Source organism: Sturnira hondurensis, unplaced genomic scaffold (genome assembly GCF_014824575.4).
Source record: "Sturnira hondurensis isolate 20B ecotype Veracruz unplaced genomic scaffold, ASM1482457v3 Scaffold0017436, whole genome shotgun sequence".
Lineage (NCBI taxonomy): Eukaryota > Metazoa > Chordata > Mammalia > Chiroptera > Phyllostomidae > Sturnira > Sturnira hondurensis.
Window position 1 is genome coordinate 4,793,930 of NW_028090067.1, and position 22,914 is coordinate 4,816,843.

Here is a 22,914-nt window from a genome sequence, read left to right on the forward strand (position 1 = left end):
TTTCTAACGTGTAAATCAAGTCCATTTACTCCTCTGCCCTTTGACTTTGTCCTTTGGCTAACGTCCATATTCCTTGGACTGACATGGACCACTCTTCCTGTTCTGACCCTGAACCACCTGTCTTCATCTTAAGCCTTATCCAGCCTTATGAGAGAGGTTCAGTGCAGTGACCGAGGCAACTACCCTGAGCATTCCTCACGTTGCTTGTGCCTGGAATGCCTTCCCTTTGCCAAGAGCAGGGGCTGTGACCTCTTCAACTTTGAGTCCCTATTGCTTAGCAGAGTGTGGCAAATACACATGCTCAATAAACATTTGCCAAATGAATTGTGTAAATGGTAATTCATTGTATTGGAATTAATAAGTTAAAATGCCATTTTGTAAGTTTCCAAAGTTGATTCAATTCCATATTCTTGGAAACAGGATTTCTTACTTTTTGGGGGGATTTTGAAATTTTTTGATTAAGAAAAGGTAACTTTAATTAAATGGATGCTTTGAAGAAATCTATTTTACCACGTTTCTTTGTAGGTCTTAATCCATTAGGGCTTTTATAGCAGAAATTCATAGACTGATGGCTTAAACAACAGACATTTATTTTTCACTCTCTGGAGGCCGAGGTGTCTCAGATGGAGGTGCTGGAAAATTTGGTGTCTGGCGAGAGCCTGCTTTCTGGTTCAGAGGTGGCTCTCTTCTCGCTGTGTCCTTGGATGGCAAAGGCACGAGGGAGCTCTCTGTGATCTCTTTAAAAGGGCACTGATCCATTCGTGAGGGCTCTGCTCTAAAGGCCTAGTCACCTCCCAAAGACCCCACCTTCCAATGCCATCACACTGGGGATAGGGTTCACCATACGAACTGGGGGGACACGACCATTCAGCCCACCGCGCTGTACTAATCTGATACATTCATTAAGCACAACCGTTTCCATTTTAGTTCCTTACATTTTAAGGAAAGCTTTTCTAAGTTGCATAAACTTTACATTCATGTTTCTGTTTTCCATTGTGTTTCAGTTTCATGCTTTAAGCGGCAAAAATATTTGCAAGTACCAGCTGGTCTGTGACAGTGACGTGAACCTGCAGAACAAAGGATCGGTGGCCCAGTGTCTGGACATCTTGTCCTCCTTTAGACTCATCATGCAGGTGGCGCTGCCGCAGGAGCACCTCTGCTGGATTATCTTCAACGGTGGGTGCAAGTGGGTTTTAGTTGCCACGGTGTCTTTCGGAAAGTTTTCTGAACTCCAACTTTGACTTGAACTTGATTGCCTGGTGATTTAAAACATATTTATTTCGTAATAGGATGGCTGTGGTTTTTTTTCTACTTTTATTACATTTTAATTTGTCCTCATAAGCAGGAACTTACAAAGCATGTCCTTGGGTTTTTTGTGCAAGGAAGACCTAGGAGCTGTGGAAATGATCCGCGTCGGGCACATAGAAAGCAGGGGCCACAACTGAGGAGTAAATATAAGCGGAGAAGAGTCAAAGAACCACTGCAGGGTAGAGTGAGTCTCAGCATCATTCATTTGCTGGTCCTCCCCTCAAATACTTTGGCCAGTGACTGTGGCTTTCCGCATATCAGCCTTCTCCGCCTACTTGGTTTTGAGTAAGGAGCTTTTGTGTGTGTGTATGTTTGTGCATAGTATCTCTATATACATATATACATTGTATATATGTGTGTATATATACATATATGTGTGTATAGTATACCTGTATACACATATACGTTGTATAGGTACACATACATACATGCATGCAGAATGGGGCAAAAGTAGGTTCACAGTTGTTTGTATGGAAAATAATGTGATAATAAATAGTAATACGAGAAAAAACTCTATGTTTCATGTATTCATAGCTATAAACATACTTTTGTTCCACTCCTGTATATACATTATATATATGTCTCATGGAATATTATTTCTCAAAATGTAGCATTTGTTTTTCTCTTTAAAGTGGTATAATTTAAATTCAATTTCTTTTTACAGTTACAATTAAAAGTTGCAGGGAGTCATTTGCTATTGTTCTCTGGATAATATGTTCTCAAAGGAAAATAACGAGTGTGTTCTATGTGTATAAGAACAGGACAAAATAACTTGAAAGAAAGCATGTTGGATTTTAGCTCATCTAGGACAATTGAGATACACTTCCTAGACTTTTCCTTCCTTACCCTCCCCAAATAATTTTTTGATGATTTGATGGAAAATGATATTTGCTGCCAGAGATGAGGCTGACTTCAGAAGTAACTGTTAATCCAGTGATTGTCAGTTTTGTGCTCGATCATCCTCAAGAGGATCTGTGTTTCCCAGCATGGCTGCTGCCATCCCGCCGCCTGAGTTGGTCGGGCATCTTGGCAGACACGGAGCCGGAACAGAGGTTCTGTGCACAAGAAGCAGTGATAGGCCCGTGGGCCTTGCAACCGGCCCTGGTGTGATGGTGAAATGACCCGTCACGACTCCCTCACCGATCTTTGTTTAAGACCACACACAAAAATCCGGTATTCTTAGAAAAAAAAAAACATCAAATGATTTCTGTATCTTCTACATCCTTTTCCTAGTGTGTGCTTTTTCTTTATACAAGTGGTATTGTGTTCTACATTTTATTCCTTTTCCTAAATATTTTTCTGCTCAGTATTAATGCTTTTAGAATCTAGCCAGGTTCCTATGTGTAAATCTAGTGTGTTCACTCTGACTGCTGACTTACATTCTATAGGTGCTTGTGCACCCCTAGGTATGAACCTGGGTGGCCCTACCTCCGTAACTGCGCAAATCATTCCGCAGCGAGTGTCCTTGCACATGTCCTTTTATAGACCTGAGTGAGGTTATCTGGGATCTACGCCCAGGAGTGGGATTGCTGGGTGGTGGGAAACATACATAATTTTACTGACTCCTGTCCCTGCTTTAAGGAATTCATCCAAAACTTACTGCCAGGCATTGTTCTAACTGCTAGAAACAAAAAAGTGGGCAGTGGATGAAAGGCCTGTTCTCACAGTTATGCTCTGCTACAGAGAGATGATAAATCAAAACTCAATGTTTGTGGCAGATTGTACAGTAGAGAAAAATAAAGCCAAGGCAGGGATAGAGAGAGCCAGGCCTGGGCTGGGCTGGGCTGCAGGTTTAAACAGAATGGTCAGGGAAGGCCTCAGTGAGATGACGTTTGGGGAAAGACCTGAAGAAACATCTGAATATTTGGGAAAAGGACATTCCAACTGGAAGACTAGCAAATGTGGAGATCCTGTAGTTTTAAAACTTGGTGTTTTAGGTAACCAAAAATAAATTGGCCCCGACTAGTGTGGCTCAATTGGTTGGGCATAGTTCTGCAAAGTGAAAAGTCCCCACGTTGATTTCCTGTCAAGGCACATACCTGGGTTGTGGGTTCAGTCCCTGGTGTGGGCGTGTACGAAGGGCAATGAATCAGTGTTTCTCCCTCCTTCCCCTCTCTCTAAAAATAAATAAGTAAAATCTTTAAAAAAGATTAATAAATTGATACAGTCATTTCATCAAAATACATTTAGTTTTTCCAGTTAGAACTGAACACTCCTTATCTTTTAATTGATCATCATATATAGACATCCTTGGCTTCTTAAAATATGTAACCGGTCGTGGTTCTTTCATAAAATCCAACTGGGTATATGAGTATTCTGTAACACTTTACTTCTCAATTAACCTGAACCCAACTAATTTAAACCTTCAAATATAGATTATTTTGGTGATGGCCATCTTTGATGAAGAGGAGTCCCGTGGCAAGGCAAAAACCTCACATGAGAGATTTGGGCAAAAACAAAACGAAACTCCCGGAGATATCCCGAGGTTGTGAAGATTCAGTCTGTGTGACGCTCTGTACCGGCGCTCTCTCCGTCACGCTTCTGCAGTGGGGATTTGTAAGCCACGCCAAGATCCTGAACCATCAAGTAGGGCTTGTTACAGTCGGGGCGCCCTAGGGCTGCAAAGGGTAAAGGCACATTTTAAACACAGAGGGCCCTTGTCATTCTTGAGGGCAGTCTCCCGAGGCCTTCTGAAACTCCCCAGTTCCTGTTACTGACGTGTTTACACAGGCTCCTGGCCTACACCTGAGTCACGTGTTTTGTGGAGAGGCATGCCTTCCCTGTGTGTATTCTTCCTTGGTGACTTAAAAAGAAAGCAGCACAGTTACGCAGTTTAATGTTTTAAAGGTTAAAAAGAGAGGTCGACAAAACCAAGTTGAGATAAGAATGGTGGTGGGCTTGAGCTGTCAAGAGCCAAATTGTTTCTTCCCCGGTGGATCTTGTGTGAAGTCACGAGCCCCGTGACGGGAGCAGTCGCCGTGGGAATGCCCGGTCCCAAGGGCTCAGGGCCTGTTGCAGTCGCTGTGAAGCTCTGGGTGCTATGCATGTTTAAGATTTTATTCAATATTTTTGTCACTGATTTATGTAATTAATATTTATTTTTTCTTTCAGGTGTATTTTCATCAAATGATGTGTCTTGAAGCAGATGCTGTTTTCTCAGAAGCTTTTAAAGCTTCAGTGTGAACATAGCATTCATAATTGTTGAATTTCAATGGTTATGAATTTTAGATCAGAAATTTTATAGGAACTACTTAGGCCACTTGCATTATAATTACATGCCTTTTTAAAGCTTGTTACCGTCTTCTGGTAACGTTGACAGCATGACAATGTCCTTTGTACGTAGAGAGAGGTATGCTAACACTGCTCCCCCTTCCCCAGCCCAGCCACCAGCCTTCTAGCCTTGTTTGATTAGTAGCCTGAAAAAAATCATACTTGGATGATGATAAGTAGGAATTGAAAATGCTGTTTTTTTATTAGGGTGCTCATAGGACATACCTTAATAATAGGATAAACATTACGAGGCTGTGAATGAATATAATGCAACCTATTATGTGTTGTGATTTTTATATTATTATGAGTTTCCATGTTGAGTACTGTGCCATGCTGATTAAATATGGATTATAATCCTATTTGAAAATCTTTAGTTTTTTAAGCATGAGGAAACCATGGGAAACAATAATATTTTATGTGAGTTACTAAAACCACAGGGGCACAAATTATGCTACTAAAAATGTTCTTTTGTTCAATATATTTTAAAACTTAAATATGCTGAGGCTAAAAGAGTCCCATGTTACCCTATTTAACATGTGGTCATATTAGTTCTTTTAAAGATTTGGTTACAAAATATTAATACATTATTATGGCTATAACTCTAGTCATTATCAGAGTTTCTCATGGGATTGCCTATTTTGAGAACAACAGACTTCAGCCACAGCAAGTGGAATATAAAATTCTCATTACTTGACTGCAAAACATGTTAATGATCTTTTTCTTCATCTAGGTACCATTTACATTTACACCATTTGCAGAAAACTGATGATTTTAGGTCAGTCTTCCAAGGTATGAAATTTACTGACAAAATATCTCCCCCATATATCCGGTTTTCCTTAAGACTTCTGTTAGCATTGAATGCTAGACAAAGAAAATGTAGTGAATATATATTATAGGCTTCCTGGTTTTAGTTTTACCTTGGTATGATCAAATGTAAAATTGCAGACAATAAAGCATTAATGACAGGAAAGCGTTCTTAAGATTGGTAGGTGTCCCCCGCTGTCCGTCTCTGAGGTTAGTCACAACTCGCCGGCTTGATACTGCACATCCATCCGGCACCCGTATGGCTGTGTAGGCTGACCTTCTGTTCTGGCTTGCCCGGGGCAGTCCTGGTTTCCACGTTGTCCTGGAGTGATTATTAATGCTGCCTGCTTTCAAGCTCAAAAGTGTTCTGATTTGAGAAATAAACTGTGGTTACCCTATTTTTTTCATACTCTGGAGCTCGGACTTCATTTCCTGGCAGAGGCTGAACTTTGCTTATGGCCCCCATGCTCGTGAGTGAGTGAATGAATGAATGGAGCCTAGTGTTCATTAGGGTGAAAGAACATCTAAACTCTGTTCCGGTCACGACCTGAGGGTAAAGAGACCTTATTTTATAAGATTCTCACTCTCCAGTGTGCATGGCTAGGTTTTAGCTTGAGGCTTCTACTGACTTCTGTTGACTTCCCTACAGTGTTGGTAGCGATTTGGTCCCTAGAAGACATGATTATTCCCTGTTTTCATTGTTTGCTCATTGGAATGTAGGTCAAGAAGGGAGAAGATACTCCCATTGAGACCATACTCAAATTGTTACTGGTATCTGAAACATTACTGCTTTATTCTTTTTTAAAATGCTTTATTCTTTATCACATACTTTTCTTCTTATTTTTTCAAAACATAGCCAAGTATCTGAAAAGTTCACAACATTTAAAAATGGAAGCAAAGATATTTGCATGCTTAATGGAGAGCAGTTTTACGTTCACTCTCTGTTTTGTTCCTTGAATCTAAAAGCTCTACTACTGTCAGTGCCTTGAAGGAGACTCTGCCGGCTCTTTGTGAATGGAAATGAGGGGAGACTGGCCCATGTACCGTGGAAGTCTGGCCTACAGACTGTTCTGGCGGCTCTACATTCAGGTCCAGCCGATTTCCTGGAAAGAATTTGCATACTCTGTCGCCCTTGCTGCAGCAACAAACGCTGCTCACAGAACCATCATCCTGTGGTTTGCTGCGACATTCGCCTGCCAGGGCTTCGAAGGGCAGGGCTGTCTGCCAAAGCTTAGCTGTTCGTAGCTGTGCTTGTTAATGCCAAGAGAATTTTAACAGGATGGTCATTTAAAATAATTTCTTCTTTGTATCCTACAAAAGACATCCCCTCTCCTTGTAGAACTTGAATTCCTCTCTGACAAAATGAAGGCCGAAGGAGAAGAGTTCTCTGGTCCCAGTCTTGGGGGATGGGTCTCAGAGCGTGAGGGGAGGGAGGCATGCAAGGATTTTGGTGGGTGGGTGGTTGTGCAGTTGATGTTTGGAGACCGGGATGAAATTCTTTGTTTTTTTTTAATATAATAAATTCCAAAAATATTAATAATTTTCACCCAGAAATTTCTGAATCTTCAGCTTGTGAATTGATTTCTTCTGGGGAGTGGTCCATCCACATCTGTGTCTTCTTGGGTGTGAAGGACCCTGATTCTGTAACTGCTTTAGAGTTCACGTCTATTATTGCATGAGACTGAAGGAGAGATAGATACGGCTTCCTCAGGTGCTTCTAGGTGTCACCCCAAAGAAATAGAAGCCTGTTACTATAACATACAGGCATTATTGCTACCATTTGTTATTGTTATTGAGTCCCTACTATGTGTTAGGTATTGTGTGAAGGGCTTTGCATACATAATAACACTCATAGTCGTAGGGGGTGGACACTATCGTTACCGTTATCATCATCACCACTATCATCATTTGTTGAATGAATGCCTATCGTTTATCAGGTAGGTGTCTAAGCACTTTTATATATTATCCCATTTAATCCTCACACCAGCCCTTTGAGAGAGGTGCTGTTATTGCTTCCATCTTACACAGATGAAGGCGGTAAGGCTCAGAAAGGTTAATTAGCTCAACGTCGAATATCCAGTCAGAAGTGTAGCTGCGACCAGGGCCAGGCCACGCTGCACTGCCTGTCAGCAGCATGGGAACAATGCATGTCTGTTGACTAAATGTCATCCGGTCAGGCCCATCCTACTTTGACTCACTCAGTCAAATGGAGGAGCTGTGTGCAGGGGCTAATATTTTTGGCATCACTCTGTTTCCCGAAGACACCCAGAAGTCCCAGACTGGCCGGGGGTGCTTCCCCAGGTGAGAAACAGCATTCGCCTTTAGGGCGGTCAGCCGCATAAGCTTGGGGAATGGAGAGAAGGCAGATTTCTGAAATCTCTTCCTAAAGACATACCACAATTTTGCTGCCATTTATGTTGTACCTTGTAGTTTTGAGACATTTCAAACATTCAGCAAACATTTAAAAATTCAGCAAACAGTGGAGTCTATTCATTCTACAAAGATGTCAATTTCATTTTCATTTATGAAGTTTGTGGCGTGAACAATGATTGTCCAATTATTCCACATCCCATTACGTAAACTTCACAGCCAGACTTTCTCAGTGTTGCCGCCCTCGAAGGCTGATATCAGTGGTGCTGCAGTGCCATCCTGTGGGCGAACTGATTAATTGTGTGTGCCACATCTGAACCAGGCTCTTGCTGGCCTCCTATAATTTGGTTTTTCTTTCTTCTTTTTTTGCCTCTTCCTTTTCTTCTTTCTGTTCCTCTTTTCCTTCTCCCTCCTCCTCTGCCTCCCCCTCCTCCTCACTCCTCCTTTTCTTTCTTCCTCTTCTTCTTTTTTAAATGAAGAGTTAGTATAGCAAATGATTTATTTGTTATGTTTTTGATAACAAACATTTTTAATAGAGGAACATTGCCAAAAAAACCTCTTCTATGCATGGTGTTTTGACCCATGCTTTTACCAATATGACATTAGCAATCTCTTCAACCTTTGCCAATCTGATGGAAAAAAAACAAATGAGATTTCATTGTTCCGATTTGAATTTTCCTGCTTGTGATATAGGCACTCAAAATAGTTTTTAGCCCTGGCTGGTGTGGCTCAGTTAGTTGGCTCATCATCCTGTAAACTGAAAGCTTGTGGGTTCGATTCCTGGTCAGGACACTTGCCTAGGTTGCGGGTTTGGTTCCTGGTTGGGCGTTGGGTGCGTATGAGAGGCAACTGATGGATGTTTTCTCTCACATTGATATTTCTCTCTCTGTCTCTTGCCTTCCCTTCCCCACTCTCTAAAATGAATAAGCATGTCAAGGGTGAGGATTAAAAAGAGTTTTTAATTTCCTTTTACATTTTATTTATTTACTTTTAAATTTAAATTTGGTTTTTCAAAGTTTGTTTTTTTTTTTCTATAAATAGTTTTTAGCCCTGGCTGGTTCTCCTGCTTAAATTTGATCAATTAAAATATTACTAGAAAAAGTTTTATATTTTATGGGCAAAAACAAATTAAGAAGTGATTTTTTGGAAATGGATTTTCATTTTTAAAATCCAAATAACTAATGGTTGTCCAGAACTCTAAGAGGAACGATGCTTTTTCAGATCCCTAAGTGAAGTGATGCCTTTTTTTTTTAAACACTCGCCTTTGTCTAGTTTCCCCTGGGTAGTGCAAAGGCGGCCTCTGCAGTCTGGAGTCCCAGCGCCCGTGTTCCAGCTCCAGGTCCAGCTCCATTACCACGGTTTAGCCCCTTGGAGTCAGATTAGGTTACTTTTAAAGTCCCTTGTGGCACTAAAATCTACGACTTAAGGTCTCTTGTGCTAAGTCTGAGGCCAAACATAAACAACTGGTAACCAAAGCCATTTTTATTTTGAAATGTGAAATTTCTGATACCTGGAAACACTGAGGTTTTTGTGAAAGACATGTGCATTTAAAGGAGAGAAATTTATACTTGGCTTAATCCCATACCTTCCATACCACAACAAGCCAGATGCTTCTGATCTTCAATAGGGTTTTTGTGCAGCAGATGTGAAAAAGCTCAAGTTTTGATAACTGCTGATTCCATGTCAGTTCCTGGGGTGGCAAGGTGAGCAAACAATGACAACAAGACAACAGCAACAACAAAAACTATAAACACTGCAATAAAGCAACCCCAGGCCAACTCAGTAGAAGGGCGGTGTCCAGGACCAGGGACAAAGAGTGTCATTTTACTGTGGTCTAGTCATACACTCCCAAAGGGCATTTGCAGCCTGGAGCAAAGCCCAGGGCAAAGGGAAGTGCAGTTCTGGGAGTCCGAGAGGTAGATGCTCAGGGATCTTTCTCCAGGAGGCAGAACTGGGGGAGAGGGCAGGTGGCACAGGTGCTTTCAGATTCTTGGAAGGCCATAGGTGTAAAGTGAGTTTTGAATGGTCTTGTGCTGTTTCAAAAGGCATAACTAGAATTCATGCACTAGAGGCATATCAAAATGGATTTCGTTTCAAATTAAGCGAGTACTTTTCATGTCCATTGATGCCACCTGGAGGTGGAAACTCTTGGGCAGTGCAGGTGTGGGGCATCAGGTGGTGGTGCTGGTGATGGGGGTGGTAATGAACTTAGGTTGCCTTTAGCCCTTTGATGTTTTGGTTACTCAAAATAGTTCTGTATTTGGCACCACGAACTGAAACTTAAATGAAAGTCAGCCAGCCAGCAAATATCTGTTGTGTGTCTACTACAAGCCAGGTAAAGTTCTAGGGGCTGAGGACACAGTGGTGAAAAAGATAGACAAGATCCATTTTCGAAGTGAACTTGCACTCTAGTGAGATGGGCTTACTTTCCAGTGGATAGCCAAAAAAATATCACAATACTGTGTCAAGCCCTGTTCTACTTCTGGCATCCAAACGGAGCAGACTGGAGAATTCTGCCTTCCAGGCTTCTTTCTCTTGGATGTGTGCTGAGCTGCTTGCACGGGGATTAGATACACTGTCTTTGAAGACTCCAAAGATGGCAGTAGGTTCTGAATCTGTTTTACTATTAAATATTGTATCCACCTGGTAAGCTTTCTGAATGCATGTGCAGCTCCTGGACCTTTTCAATGACTTGCCTTTTCAAGGTGGGTCTGACTATACATATACTATACATATACTTTTCTTCAATTATTTCCGCAATCACTGAAGGTGGAATTTGTTACTGGAAGGGGGACTTAATTCTGTTGTCTAAATTTATTATCATCATTTTTTGAGAATCTAGAATATGTGTGAGCTCTCCCTTAGTTGGTTCTGCTGATTGAGGGTTGTTCAGTGAATTCATTTAATAGCACGTGGGAATATTTGCTAGGTACTGTCCTAGGTGCTGGTGCTATAATAATGAATAATGCCTTATTCCTGTTTTTAAAGACATCACAGTCTGGAGTCACACATGTGAGAATATTAATGCTATTGGATGTGACATAGGACATAATCCCTACATAAAATATATGCAAATCATACACACAACACAATATAGTAGAGACAGAAATGAGGCCATGTTCATTTCTGTCTAATGATATTAGAGAAGTCTTAACAACTGGTTCTCTTACCTCGTGTTCTTTCTCTTCCTTCTTCCTCTGCTCCTCCTGTTCCTTCATTTCTCCTGCTTCCCCTTCTTCCTTCTTTGTCTTCATTACCTTTGTCATTACCAAGGCTATCACCTATTATGTTTACTATGTTGTAAGCATTTAGTGTGTATTATTTAATCTTCAGACAGCCCCAATTACTGTTACATCTATATGGATGAGTTATCCGAGACACGTGGAGTTTAAAAATTGTTCAAGGTAGCCCTGCTGGTAGTGGGGGGAGTGTTTCGCCCTCACAGGACAGGTAGAGGAGAGAGCAGAGTGAGCAAAGACAATTGTATTTGGTACACTAAAGGTGCGTTTTGTGGAATAGAACGTATTTTGGACCAGCTTTAAGTATATGATGGAAGTCAAGAGTAATAGGGGGCATGGTAAGGCTGGAATGATTTTTTCATGTCCTATAAAAGGCCTGTGCTTTGTCATAGACACAGTAGGGAGCCATTGATGTGTCTTAAACACTAGAGTCACATGACCCGGTTTGCATATTATATTAAAGAGAGAACTATGAGGTAAGGAGGGTGTGTAGGAAGGGGTGTATAAGAAGTGCAATGGCGAGACCAAAGACAGACGGACGAGGAAGTATCCAATAGTGCAGGAAGACATGTAGGGCCTGCATGGCTGAGGTCGGTATTTCCATGGGTAAAACTTAGAATTCGATATTCTGAGATATTTAGCTCACAAATTCTTATTTTTATCCTAGTAAAGTTTTTTATAACAATATATGGAGATTAGACCAAATTCCTTCTTATATTCAGTCAAATGAAAGGCAGTATAATCCAATTACTTTTCGAGCTTTTGGAATATTTTTGAAGAAAGAAAAAAGACTGAAAAAGTTAAGTGCAGAATTCACGAAGTCAAACAGTGTTTCCCAGTATAGGGTCTGTGAGGAGGATGTGTGCAAAAAGAAATGGCAGTGGATTTGTGGGGAAAAGTCATTCAACTAAAATAGCACAAAAGGCTCTTACATACATAGCAGTTACATATATATTCCTACAGACAGACCGATAGCAGTGAAGACCTTTTCCCCATTGTACCTGGGGAACAATTACCCTGGAAACAGACACCATTATGACGTGTGCCAGATGCCATCCCAACACGCCATGTACATATTCTTCTGCATAACAACACTGGGCTGATTGTTAAAATACCCATTTTAAAGATGAGAAAGCTGAGATCGGTGAGGTAAAATGACACAGCTACTAGGCGATAAATTTGGGACTGAAACTTTTATCTATTTGATTCAGTCTTCAACTGTTTCTACCAAGTATCACAGGCCCCAGACCGTAAGAATTTTCTATTTTTTCCTATCCTGATTTACCAGTTTATTTCCAAAATAATACATTGATTCCAGACCAGCTAATAACAATTGTATTGTTGGAATTAACCCCTATACTATTGAAGACACTTGATTTATGTTAACAAAAATGTGCTGAGTTCATAGGACTTACGAGCTAAGAAGGAAGATATTTTTAAAAAGGTTGACTTGAGATTTTGAGTTCTCTGAGTTATTCTTTAACTTTTTAAATGCTTGTGTCTTCTTGACATCATTTTTGGCGTAAGTAGTTAGCAACTTGTACTCACAAGTTAAAATCTGAGTATATTGAATAAAACTCATAATTATGGGCTTCAAATGAAAATACATTCAATTGTGCCTGTTCTCTCTCAGGCCCTAGAATACCTCCTGTGGGCGAGTGTGTGCATGGAGTTTCCCGTCCCACTGCTGTCCGTCAGGTACTTGACGTGGAGAGCTACTCTGTACACCGCCGTCTGCCAGTGCTACTATGACTGCCAAGCTGGTGTTCATGGGGAGGTATGATACTCTTTAATTCTGAGGGTGGCGGTATTTTAAAATGCAGCTTATGCAGTATGTTCTTTAGCTGTCCAGCAAGAAACACATGCACAAAGAAACCCGAAGAGCTGCAGTGAAGCAGAGACAAAAGTCCCAGGCTTAATTTGCAGAAACTCTGTGGGCTTTTCCCTTGTGTTACCTGTTGGTCTGCTGTCTTTTCTCTCCTTTGTTCTCTGTTCACTTCCACCTTCTCTGCTGCTCTTCTGGGTAAGATTTCTGATAGCTTTCCTTCCTCATTGTACTCTCGCATGCAGTTCACTTTCCTTCCCTGCTTAGTTTCCTTTTTTACATTCAATATTATTTTGTATTAGGCAGGTACTGAAAATATCAGTACCAGAATTTGACTTTCCTTATTTTAAACATGTCTTTTTTTAAAAGATTTTATTTATTTTTAGAGAGGGGAGGGAAGGGAGAGAGAGAGAGAGAGAGAGAGAGAGAAACATCAATGTGTGGTTGCCTCTCACCTGGCCCCCAATGGGGACCTGACCCCCAACCCAGGCATGTGCCCTGACTGGGAATCAAACCTGTGACCCTTTGATTCACAGCCTGCGCTCAATCCACTGAGCTATACCAGCCAGGGCTATTTTAAACATTTCTTAATTCACAAAAGTAGCATATCTGACAGTTTATTAAGTTTGGATCTGCAGAATTTAGTGTGCTTATAGAAAGTGATAGACTAGATAGCTACCGTGATATAGATATAGAGTCAGCACCAGCCTAGAGTTTAATTCATCAATTAAATCCAGTTCTGGGGTAATAAAACATACTGGCTTGATACATTTTTTAATCACTGTACTCTTACTTAAAACGAATTAAATTTATTTTAATTGCATATAGGCATTTGCTCGGCGAGCTTTAGCTAAAATTGATGAATTAAGGCAACTGGAGTTAATGGGTTCCTCAAAATCATCACAAGAATCCAGAAGAGATTATAGAGAGGCCACGATAAAGGTATAAATGTTTCATGAAATAGAAGAAATTTACCACACTCTGCATTTGAAAGACTTAATGTGAATAGTTGCATCCCATGGTTTCTTCATACACGATTCTTCTTTTTGAGGCAGATGGCAGTGATGATCTTCAAAAGAGGAGTATTTGAATCCAGAAGAAAAAACAAAAATCTGTTTAGACCAAAGATAAGAGTTAACCTAAAGGAAGTCCAAACCGTAAGTCTAAGGGTGTCTTCTCTGTTTCGGACTCTTTTGTTGTGTATTTGTGTTACAGCTCCGTAGTTTGTAAGCCTGGTCACTGAACGTTAAACCCTGCATCTTATTCTCTGCATCAGCAGCAAACAGAGAGAATACCTTCCCAACTTGGACATGACCTCACGTCAACCCTTTCTCAAAGCTTTTGTACCTTCACCCAATCCCAATTCTGTAACTTCAAAGGACAAGAAGCTAAAGAAGTTCCTGGGGAAGGTTCAAGTGCACAGGCCTCCGAGTGGCTCTGCAGGGGCCTTTGTCTTTGACTGTTTGGTGCTAGCTGAGAAGGTTTTGAGGTTGGAGAGAAGGTGGAGGCACCTTTTCTCAAAAGTGCTTCAGGTTGCACTTTTGGGAGTGTTTAGGAACTAGGTCACAGTGTAGCAATAAACTACCCCCATATCTTGGTGGCTTCAAACAACCATTTATTTCCCATTAGAGTCAAGTTATTCTGGGTGTCAGGGGGTTCTGCTCATGACCGCTGCTCAGGGCCAGGTTGAGGAGCAGACCTCATTCCACAAATTGCTGGTTATTTCTGTCAGAGGGGCGATAAGATCTTTGGAGGATGTCACCCAGGCAGTAACACTCAGCATGGAAGTGATGGCGGTTCATGCTTTACACGTGTCAGACCTCACGACATGGCTTCTTCCAGCCTCAAATGTATTTGGTGAACAGCATTGAGGGCCATCACAGGAGGGAGCTGGGACCTAGTCATGCCTTCGGGAGCCCTCTGCCTTTTCTCCCTCCTTCCTTTCTCCTCCCACTGCCTTTCTTTGCCTGTCTGAATCTCAGTATTCTTTCAGGTTAATTCTTTATTTCTTTGAAGGCTTCCCTGACTGTTCTAGTGGCCAAACCCTCTTCTGTGAGCTTTTTCATAGGGACTGAAAATGTAAATGAGGGGGAAGAAGGTGAGTAGTTCTGACAGAAGAGTCGTGGAATCTCAGGGTGTGGGAGGGATTTTAGGAACCATCCCAGTGGTTCAGTCCTTGTCTGTTACAGATGGGGAGAATACATCCCAGAGTATTTGTGTTACTGGCTCGAGGTCACGAGGGCAGCTGCTGGTAGCCCCAGGATCAGAAGCTACTCCAGTGCTTTCTCACTGCTACAGTGACTGCTGCTCTCTGAACTAATTTTTTCTTACATCATTTAGGAATAATTTTCTCTTAAAAATTTTTTTAGATAAATTAATACTTAAATTCCGGTATTATTTGGATATTGTAGCTGTCTAGTGCTACTTGGTGTGACTATGATATACTGATGATGGAGCCCAGAGTGCATTTCATATTGCCCTTTTAAATCATATCCCCTTACCCACCAGTGGTGTATAATTAATTGGTGGGTGGTGACTTCCCAAATTACAGATAATTTCAGGGATAAGCTGTTGAAATGTCAGCACCTGGTATTGTTAAGTAGTAATACTACTGTGTGTGTAAGAGAGCAGGGGACAATTCTTTCTTTCTCACTAGTATTTTATTTTCCTCTGAGCAAACCAAATTTAAGTATTCAAAGCTGCAAGATTGCCATTAATTAGCATATTATTAGGATTTGATATGTAGTCATCCTGGTGTAAAAATTAAATATATTTTCAAAGAAAAATGTTTAAAATTTCAGGTAACACTACATTAAATATAATTTATTTCTGGTTTTCTTTAAGATAATTATTATGTGGAAATTTCTGGTGGCATATCTTTTTAGGGAAAAATTGTAATTGTTTAGTGAGTAGTTTTTATAGAGAATAGTGGACATGACCTTTTCTATAAAGTCATAGTATATTATCTTGATATATAGTTGGAAGAATGTCCTGCTTTATATGTATGAAGTAATTTTATTGTTTCTTATAAAAATTTTTTAATTTGTATTTAATTTATTTTATAAAACATTTTTGAGTTTTTAAGTCAGTAAATCATTATGACTCGCAAAGGATTCTTTTAAAGACTGTGGATTGAGACTCCTACTGATTGACTCTTTAGTGATTCATTCAATAAATATTTTTAAAGTAACTGCTATGTGACCAAGATAGATGAAGATTACATTCTAGTGGAGAAATTACCTAATAAATAAAATAATTGTAGCTTGCTTGAGTATTAAGGAGGAAATAATGGTAGTGATTAAATGAGTTGCATGTAAAGCCCTTAGAATGTTCCTGGCATGTAGTTGGTCCTCAGTAAATGTTAGCTATGGCTATTGTTTATTTTTCATTCATTCACTTTTATGGCCATATATTGAACACTTACTGTTGTCTCAAGTGTGGTAGAATACAGAGAATACTTCACCTGCAGTTCCGTCTTTTTGAATGGCTTTAGAATAATGAGCAGGATTTGACTAGGCAGGAAAAGAGGGGGAAACAGTCTAAGTAAAGAATTAGAACAGGATCGGACTTCCGCCAAGATGGAGGCATAGGTGGAAACACTGTGCCTTCTCCCACAACCAAGTTTGAATACAACAAAGGATTGGAGAAACAAAGACACAGCCAAAGGACAGAAAATTGAATTATATGGAAGTCCAACTACATCTAACTGTTCAACGGGGACGGTAAGAGGGGCGGAGCCAGCAGCGAGCAGGGTCGGGCAGGACAGGTCCCCCGACCTAGGTGCGCAGGCAGCCTGGAACCAGTCAGGGTGTGGGGCAGACTGACCACAGTCGCACATTCGCGCACAGTGAGATGGACCACGCAGGCCCCAGGGGGTGAGGGCTGACGGCGGTGGCACACTTGCATGCAGTGGGACGAAACGCATGGGCCCGGTGACGGCAGCAAAGGCGGCACCAGTGAGGGCCGAGGCGGCAGGCGGCAGACGGGACGCCATAGTCCCTCTTTGACCCCACCCCCACATACAACATCACAACCCAGCCACTGAGTTGCCCTGCTCTAGTGAACGCCTAGGGCTCCGATCCCGCTGTGGAACAGGCACGAACAGCCCAAAAGATGTCTCAAGAAGAACTCAAAGTCCCAGAGCCAATAACTCTAAGCGACCAACAGATTGCCAGCCTCTCAGAAGCACAATTCAAGACACTATTTATCAGGATGCTCACAGAACTGGTTGATTATAGTCACAAATTAGAGGAACATATGAAGGCTAAACTAATTGAAATGAAGGGAGATGTCCAGGAATCCAATAGCAAAGGAAAGGAAACTGGGACTCAAATCAATGGAATGGACCAGAAGGAAGAATGAAACATCCAACCAGAAAGGAATGAAGAAATGAGAATTCAAAAAAATGAGGAGAGGCTTAGGAACCTCCAGGACTTCTTTAAACGTTCCAACATCCGGATTATAGGGGTACCAGAAGGGGGAAATAAACAACCACGAGTGGAAAACTTATTTGAACAAATAATAAAGGAGAACTTCCCCAGTCTGGCAAAGGAAATAGACTTCCAGGAAATCCAGGAAGCTCAGAGAGTCCCAAAGAAGTTGGACCCAAGAAGGAACACACCAAGGCACATCATCATTACATTAGCCAAGATTAAAATGAAGGAGAGAATCCTAGAAGCAGCAAGAGATAAGGGGACAGTCACCTACAAAGGAGTACCCATCAGACTGTCAGCGGATTTCTCAAAAGAGACCTTACAGGCAAGAAGGGGCTGGAAAGAAGTATTCCAAGTCATGAAATCCAAAGACCTACAGCCAAGATTGCTTTATCCAGCAAAACTTTCATTTAGAATGGAAGGACAGATAAAGTGCTTCTCAGATAAGGTCAAGTTCAAGGAGTTCATCATCACCAAGCCCTTATTATATGAAATGCTAAAGGGACTTATATAAGAAAAAGAAGATGAAAAATATGAACAGTGAAAGGACAGCAAACACACAGTTATTAACAACCACACCTAAAACAAAAGCAAACCAAGAGGACAGCTAGATCAGGAGTGGAACCATAGAAATGAAGAACACATGGAGGGTTAGAAACAGGGGAGTGGGAGGGGGAGAAGGGGGGAGAAGGCACAGAAAATAGCATAGATGGTAGGTAGAAAATAGGTAGTGGGGAGGGTGAGAATAGTGGGGGAAATATAGAATCCAAAGAACTTGAGACACGTGGTTATAAACTAAGGGGGGCAGAATGGTGGGGGAGGGAGGGTGCGGGTGGAAGGGTTTGAAGGGGGGAATAGAACAACTGTAATGGTATAATCAATAAAATATAAAAAAAAAAAAAAAAAAAAAAAAAAAAAGAATTAGAACAGGATCATAACTTGGAAGCGGGAGTGAGCAAAGTTTATTGGGGACAGGGAGAAACTTGACTGGGGTGGGTGTACTATGTTGGGAAATTAGCATAATGCATTATGTGGAGTAAACGTCATGGAAATCATAGTGTTTAGAAGTGGAACAGACTTTATGGATTGTGTGATTCAGCTTCTCATCTGTCCTGACATTTTTTAACAATGATCTTACATACCCTATGATGTATATGTATCAGAATTTATCTAGTATTTTTGTAACTATTATTTTAGTTGTTTCCAGTTCTTTGCTGCTATAAATATTGGTGTCATCAGCATCTTCAAGTATATATATTTTCTTTCTTTAATTTCCTGTGTATAACATTCGAGGTGTAGGATTTGAATCAAAGGCTATACTTTTATTTCTCTTGATATATCTTGCCAAATTAATTTCCAAAATAGGTTCTCCAGGATGACAACCTGCGTGTACCAATTTTGCCATAGATTATTACTGTTTTGACATCATTTCTTTATTTTTTATAATTCATTTTCAATAAAATGGTTTGTTTTAATTTTACTTTTTGTATTCAAATCTCCCTTATATTTATGTTTACTCTTTCTTTTTTGTGTGTGAATTATTTTTCAGTCTTTGAAAGATAATCTTTCTACTAGAGCATTTAATTTTTAAAAAATATATTTGAATGAATTCATTGTTTTTTAGACATTAATATTTTGCTTGTCATGCTTGACAATCCATTTTTATTGCTTTGACTTTAAATTTTTTTATAGCTCTTTAAAAAAATTATATTTTAAAATCCTTTGCTTGGTATTCATCTATAGCTCTGATGTTCTCTTTTGGTTTTTGCTAGGTTTCCTATGATATTTTAAAAAGCAAGTTCACTCTAATCTATTTGGGTTTTATTTCTGCTTTTGTTTTTCTGTCTTTCTGACTTTGCCCCAAGAAAAGGAAAGTAGCAAAGGGATCATGGGGAATGAGACAGGTATGTTCTACCTGGACAGGGATTCTAGGAAAGCCACCTAGAGCTGCCTTTCTTATTTCCAGGTAATTTGTCAGAAAAAAGCATGGAGGCAGGACGTCAGGAGGTGGAGTCATTCCAGGCTGATACAAAGCAGAATGGCTGGGAATTCACACAGGGCTCTTAACAGTCACTAGCTTATTAGTAGACAGCTGGCCAGCATGAGACCAGTTGTTTATACTATAAAATGTTGTTTCAAGTTTGGGTTTGAGGACCCTGCATCAGAATTTCCTGCAGAGATTATTAAGAATGTCTCACTTAGGCCCACTGCCTCTCTGGAGAGGTGGTCTGTGAATCTAAAAAGCACTCCTGAGAGATTCTCAGGCAACTGAAGTTTGACTGTCATTTCCTAAGGGTACCACATGTGGTAATGAAGGTGTCACAACGCATCTGGCAATTCATGCTGCCCTAGTAAAAAGGTAGTAATAAACAGCCTTTTTATGCTGCCTTGGAAATGCACACATGTAAAAAAAAATAGCAAAGTCTTTGATGTAATGGCAACATAACATAAACCTTAATGGAGTCTGGAATAACACCTCAAACAATGAAAATCATAAAAGCAGCCATCTCGTTGATAGATTAACCACTATCTCTTTTAGCATGAATTAAGCATGTCTCACTTTGCGTAATAATATCAGACATTATAGAACTTTTTAAAATAGACTGTATTTTTTTTTAAATTCCAGTTGCTGTGGCCACGCACCGTCACTGAACGCTTGTTGGATGAGATGTTCGATAGCATCGCGTCCCGGTTTCTGGCTGTCTTGGAAGCTCTTTCTGATGCAAATAGACGAACACTCCAAGTTGGACCCGTTGTTACAGATGAAGTAGAAGTTCGTGATGTTGTCTCGGAACTCTTCTTAGCAGGAAGAGAACTTTTAATGAGTAAATAAGTTGTTAAAATGCTATTTTATTGTAGAACAAGAGTAAGAAAAGTTTTTAGTGTGGTAGTTCACAGATGAGCTCATATCCAACTTTTATTAATCTCGAATTCAGCAAGCTTGCTAAATTCAATTAATAGTTCAAATAATTTATTAGTGGATTTTCTTTTGGATTTTTATATATGCAATCGTTTGTGCATAATGACAATTATATTTCTTTCTACTTAAAATTTTTATTTATTCTTTGTTACATTTCTTGATCTATTGCACTGGATAGGATCTCCAATGAAACATGGAATGAAAATGGTAATAGCAGATGCCTGTCTAATTTATAATCAACTAATAGAAAGCTTTCAACATATTACCATTTGTTTTGATATTTGCTAAAGGATTTTTTTAAAAGATACCCTTTTACCAATTAAGGAGTTTGGTTTTATTCTTGGTTTGCTAAGAGTTTTGTTTGTTTTTATTGGTGAATAGTTGAATTTTTATCATAGGCCTTTTATGGACCTGAGGAGATTTATTGAGTTGATCAAATGGCTTCTCTCTTTTCTGTCTGTTAATGTGAATTACATTGATTGCTTACCTAAACTTTAAGTTTCCTGTATTTTTGATTTTGAAACTAATGTGGAGGTGAGGATAATTCTTTTGATATAATGCTTGCTTTTTTTGGCTACTGTTTAATATTTCTGCCTCTCTGTTCATGAGAGAGATTTTCTTGCAAAGTCCTTTTTAGATTTGATATCAAAGTCATGTTGGCCTCATAAAAGGAGGAACTGAAATGCATTTCTCTGTTATTAATATCTGGAAGAGTTGGGGTCAGATTGGTATTATTTATTAGCAAATGTTTGGTTAAGCCATTTGGATCTGGAATTTTGTTTGTGGAGAAGTTTTTAATTAGAAATTAAATTTCTTCCATAGATATAAAATGACCTAGGCTTTCTTCCTATTAAAAAAAATCTATCAGTTTGGTATATTGTACTTTCCATGAAAATTTTGATTTTATCTTATATTTTCAGATTTCAGTTAAATTTTTAATTCAAGTTATGATCTTTGTAATATCTGTAAGATGTGTAGTATAGTGGGGCCCCCTGTTTCATTTCTGATGGTGGCAATTTTGCTTTTTCTCTCATTTCCTGAGTTTTAGCGGGAGTCTACCAATTTCATTAGTCTTTTCAAAGAACAGTATTTAACTTTGCTTATCCTCTCTACTGTTGATTTATTTTTCATATTAATAATTTCTGTTTATTATTTTTATTATTTTACTTTCTTGGCTTTATTTTCCTGATTTAAAAGAAATTTATTGACTTGGAGGCTTAGATCATTGATTTTCAGAATTTCTCCTTATTGAATGTTTCCATATTAAGGCATTTTTTCTCTAAATTCAGCTGTAGCTATGTACCTAAAGCTTTGATGTATTATACCTTCATTACCATTTAGTTAAGAATATTTTCCAGTTCTTACTGTGATTTCTTCTGTGTATATGTGTGATGAGTCAAAACATATGGAGACTTTCTAAAATTTATTTTTTATTATTTTTCCCAGAATACTGTTTTATTTTTATTTTATTTTTATTTTATTTAATTCTTGTTCAACAGCAGTTTTCTGTCTTATATTCCCAGTCCTGCCTCATAAAATTTATTTTTATTACTGATTTCTAGCTTAATTATTTGGTGGTCAGAGAAGCATGCTCTGTATTATTTGAAACCATTGAAATTTGTTGAGATGTTGATTTATGGCCTAAATTGTGATCAGTTTTAGTAAGTAATCTGTATGTACTTGAGAAGATTATGTATTCTTTGTTGTTGGCTGCATTGCTTTATATATTATATATGTTCAGTTTGTAAATAGTGTAGTTAAATCCTCTCTATTCCTACTGATTCATTGGTTTGCTTGTTTTGTAAATTGCTGAGAGAGACGTGTTAACATAATTTGCTGTGCATTTCTGTTGGTGTTGTTACAACGTAGGGTGTGTGTATGTTTTCCTGTAGCAGATACTGTTTTCCAATGTGATATTTTACCAGTTTACACTCTCATCATCATTTTATGAGCATTTTCATTGCCCAAGATTCTGATTATGGTTTTTAATCTTGTCTATTCTCATGTGAATTCAGTTAATATTGCATTGAGGAATAAATTTGCATTTCTCTGATGACTGCTGAAGTCATGAGCACTTTTCATACTTGTCTCTACCACTTGGGTATCGTGCACTGTGAAGTGCCTGTTCAGGTCTGTTGAAGGTCAATGAGGGGATGTGACCACTGGTTGACTTGTGAGCTGGATCCTGGCAGTCAGAGGCTCTTTAACCCCCTACCCTGTCCTTGGAGTGCATGTCCTGCCTACTGTTCCGGTACTAGCAGCCATTTCAAGGGTACAGCTTCAAGAGACTCGGGTGTTCTTGAGACCATCTGGCCAGTGTATGATTGACCCAGTTGAGGCCTTTATATAAATTTTTGGTGGGCGGGTGTGGAAATACCCTTATCTTTTGGCCATCTGAGACAAGATTCATAAGTAAGTCCCTGTGTTTATTAAAACTGTCACCTACCCACATGGAGGTCTGCCTCTTTCTTTGTCCTCTCCTTGACCTCTGTTTACTGGGCCCAATTTGCAAACGAGCAAGGTCTTTCTCCCTTTTTCTGTTAGACTCTTTGCTTTTTTTGTGACTGGTTTAGGAATTCTTTATAGATTCTGGATACAAGTTTTTATTGAATACATATGCTGGTGGCTTGACTTTTCATCCTCTTAATTATAGCTGTTAAGGAACAGAAATTTGTTTTCTTTGTGTGTGTGTGTGTGTGTGTTCATAATGTATTCATTCATTTGATGGGTTTCCTCTTTATGTCT

At 39.5% G+C, this 22,914-nt stretch overlaps 1 protein-coding gene across 1 annotated transcript in view; it reads left to right on the plus strand.

Moving 5' to 3' along the window:
* CFAP54 (cilia and flagella associated protein 54) overlaps positions 1-22,914 on the plus strand; it is a 259,785-nt gene that overhangs the window by 13,164 nt on the left and 223,707 nt on the right. Inside the window, exons 4-9 of the mRNA XM_037068126.1 lie at positions 1,005-1,176; positions 5,309-5,367; positions 12,625-12,768; positions 13,645-13,758; positions 13,872-13,973; positions 19,876-20,074. Of these exons, the coding sequence (XP_036924021.1) occupies positions 1,005-1,176; positions 5,309-5,367; positions 12,625-12,768; positions 13,645-13,758; positions 13,872-13,973; positions 19,876-20,074 (790 nt within the window). The remainder of the gene's footprint in view (positions 1-1,004; positions 1,177-5,308; positions 5,368-12,624; positions 12,769-13,644; positions 13,759-13,871; positions 13,974-19,875; positions 20,075-22,914) is intronic.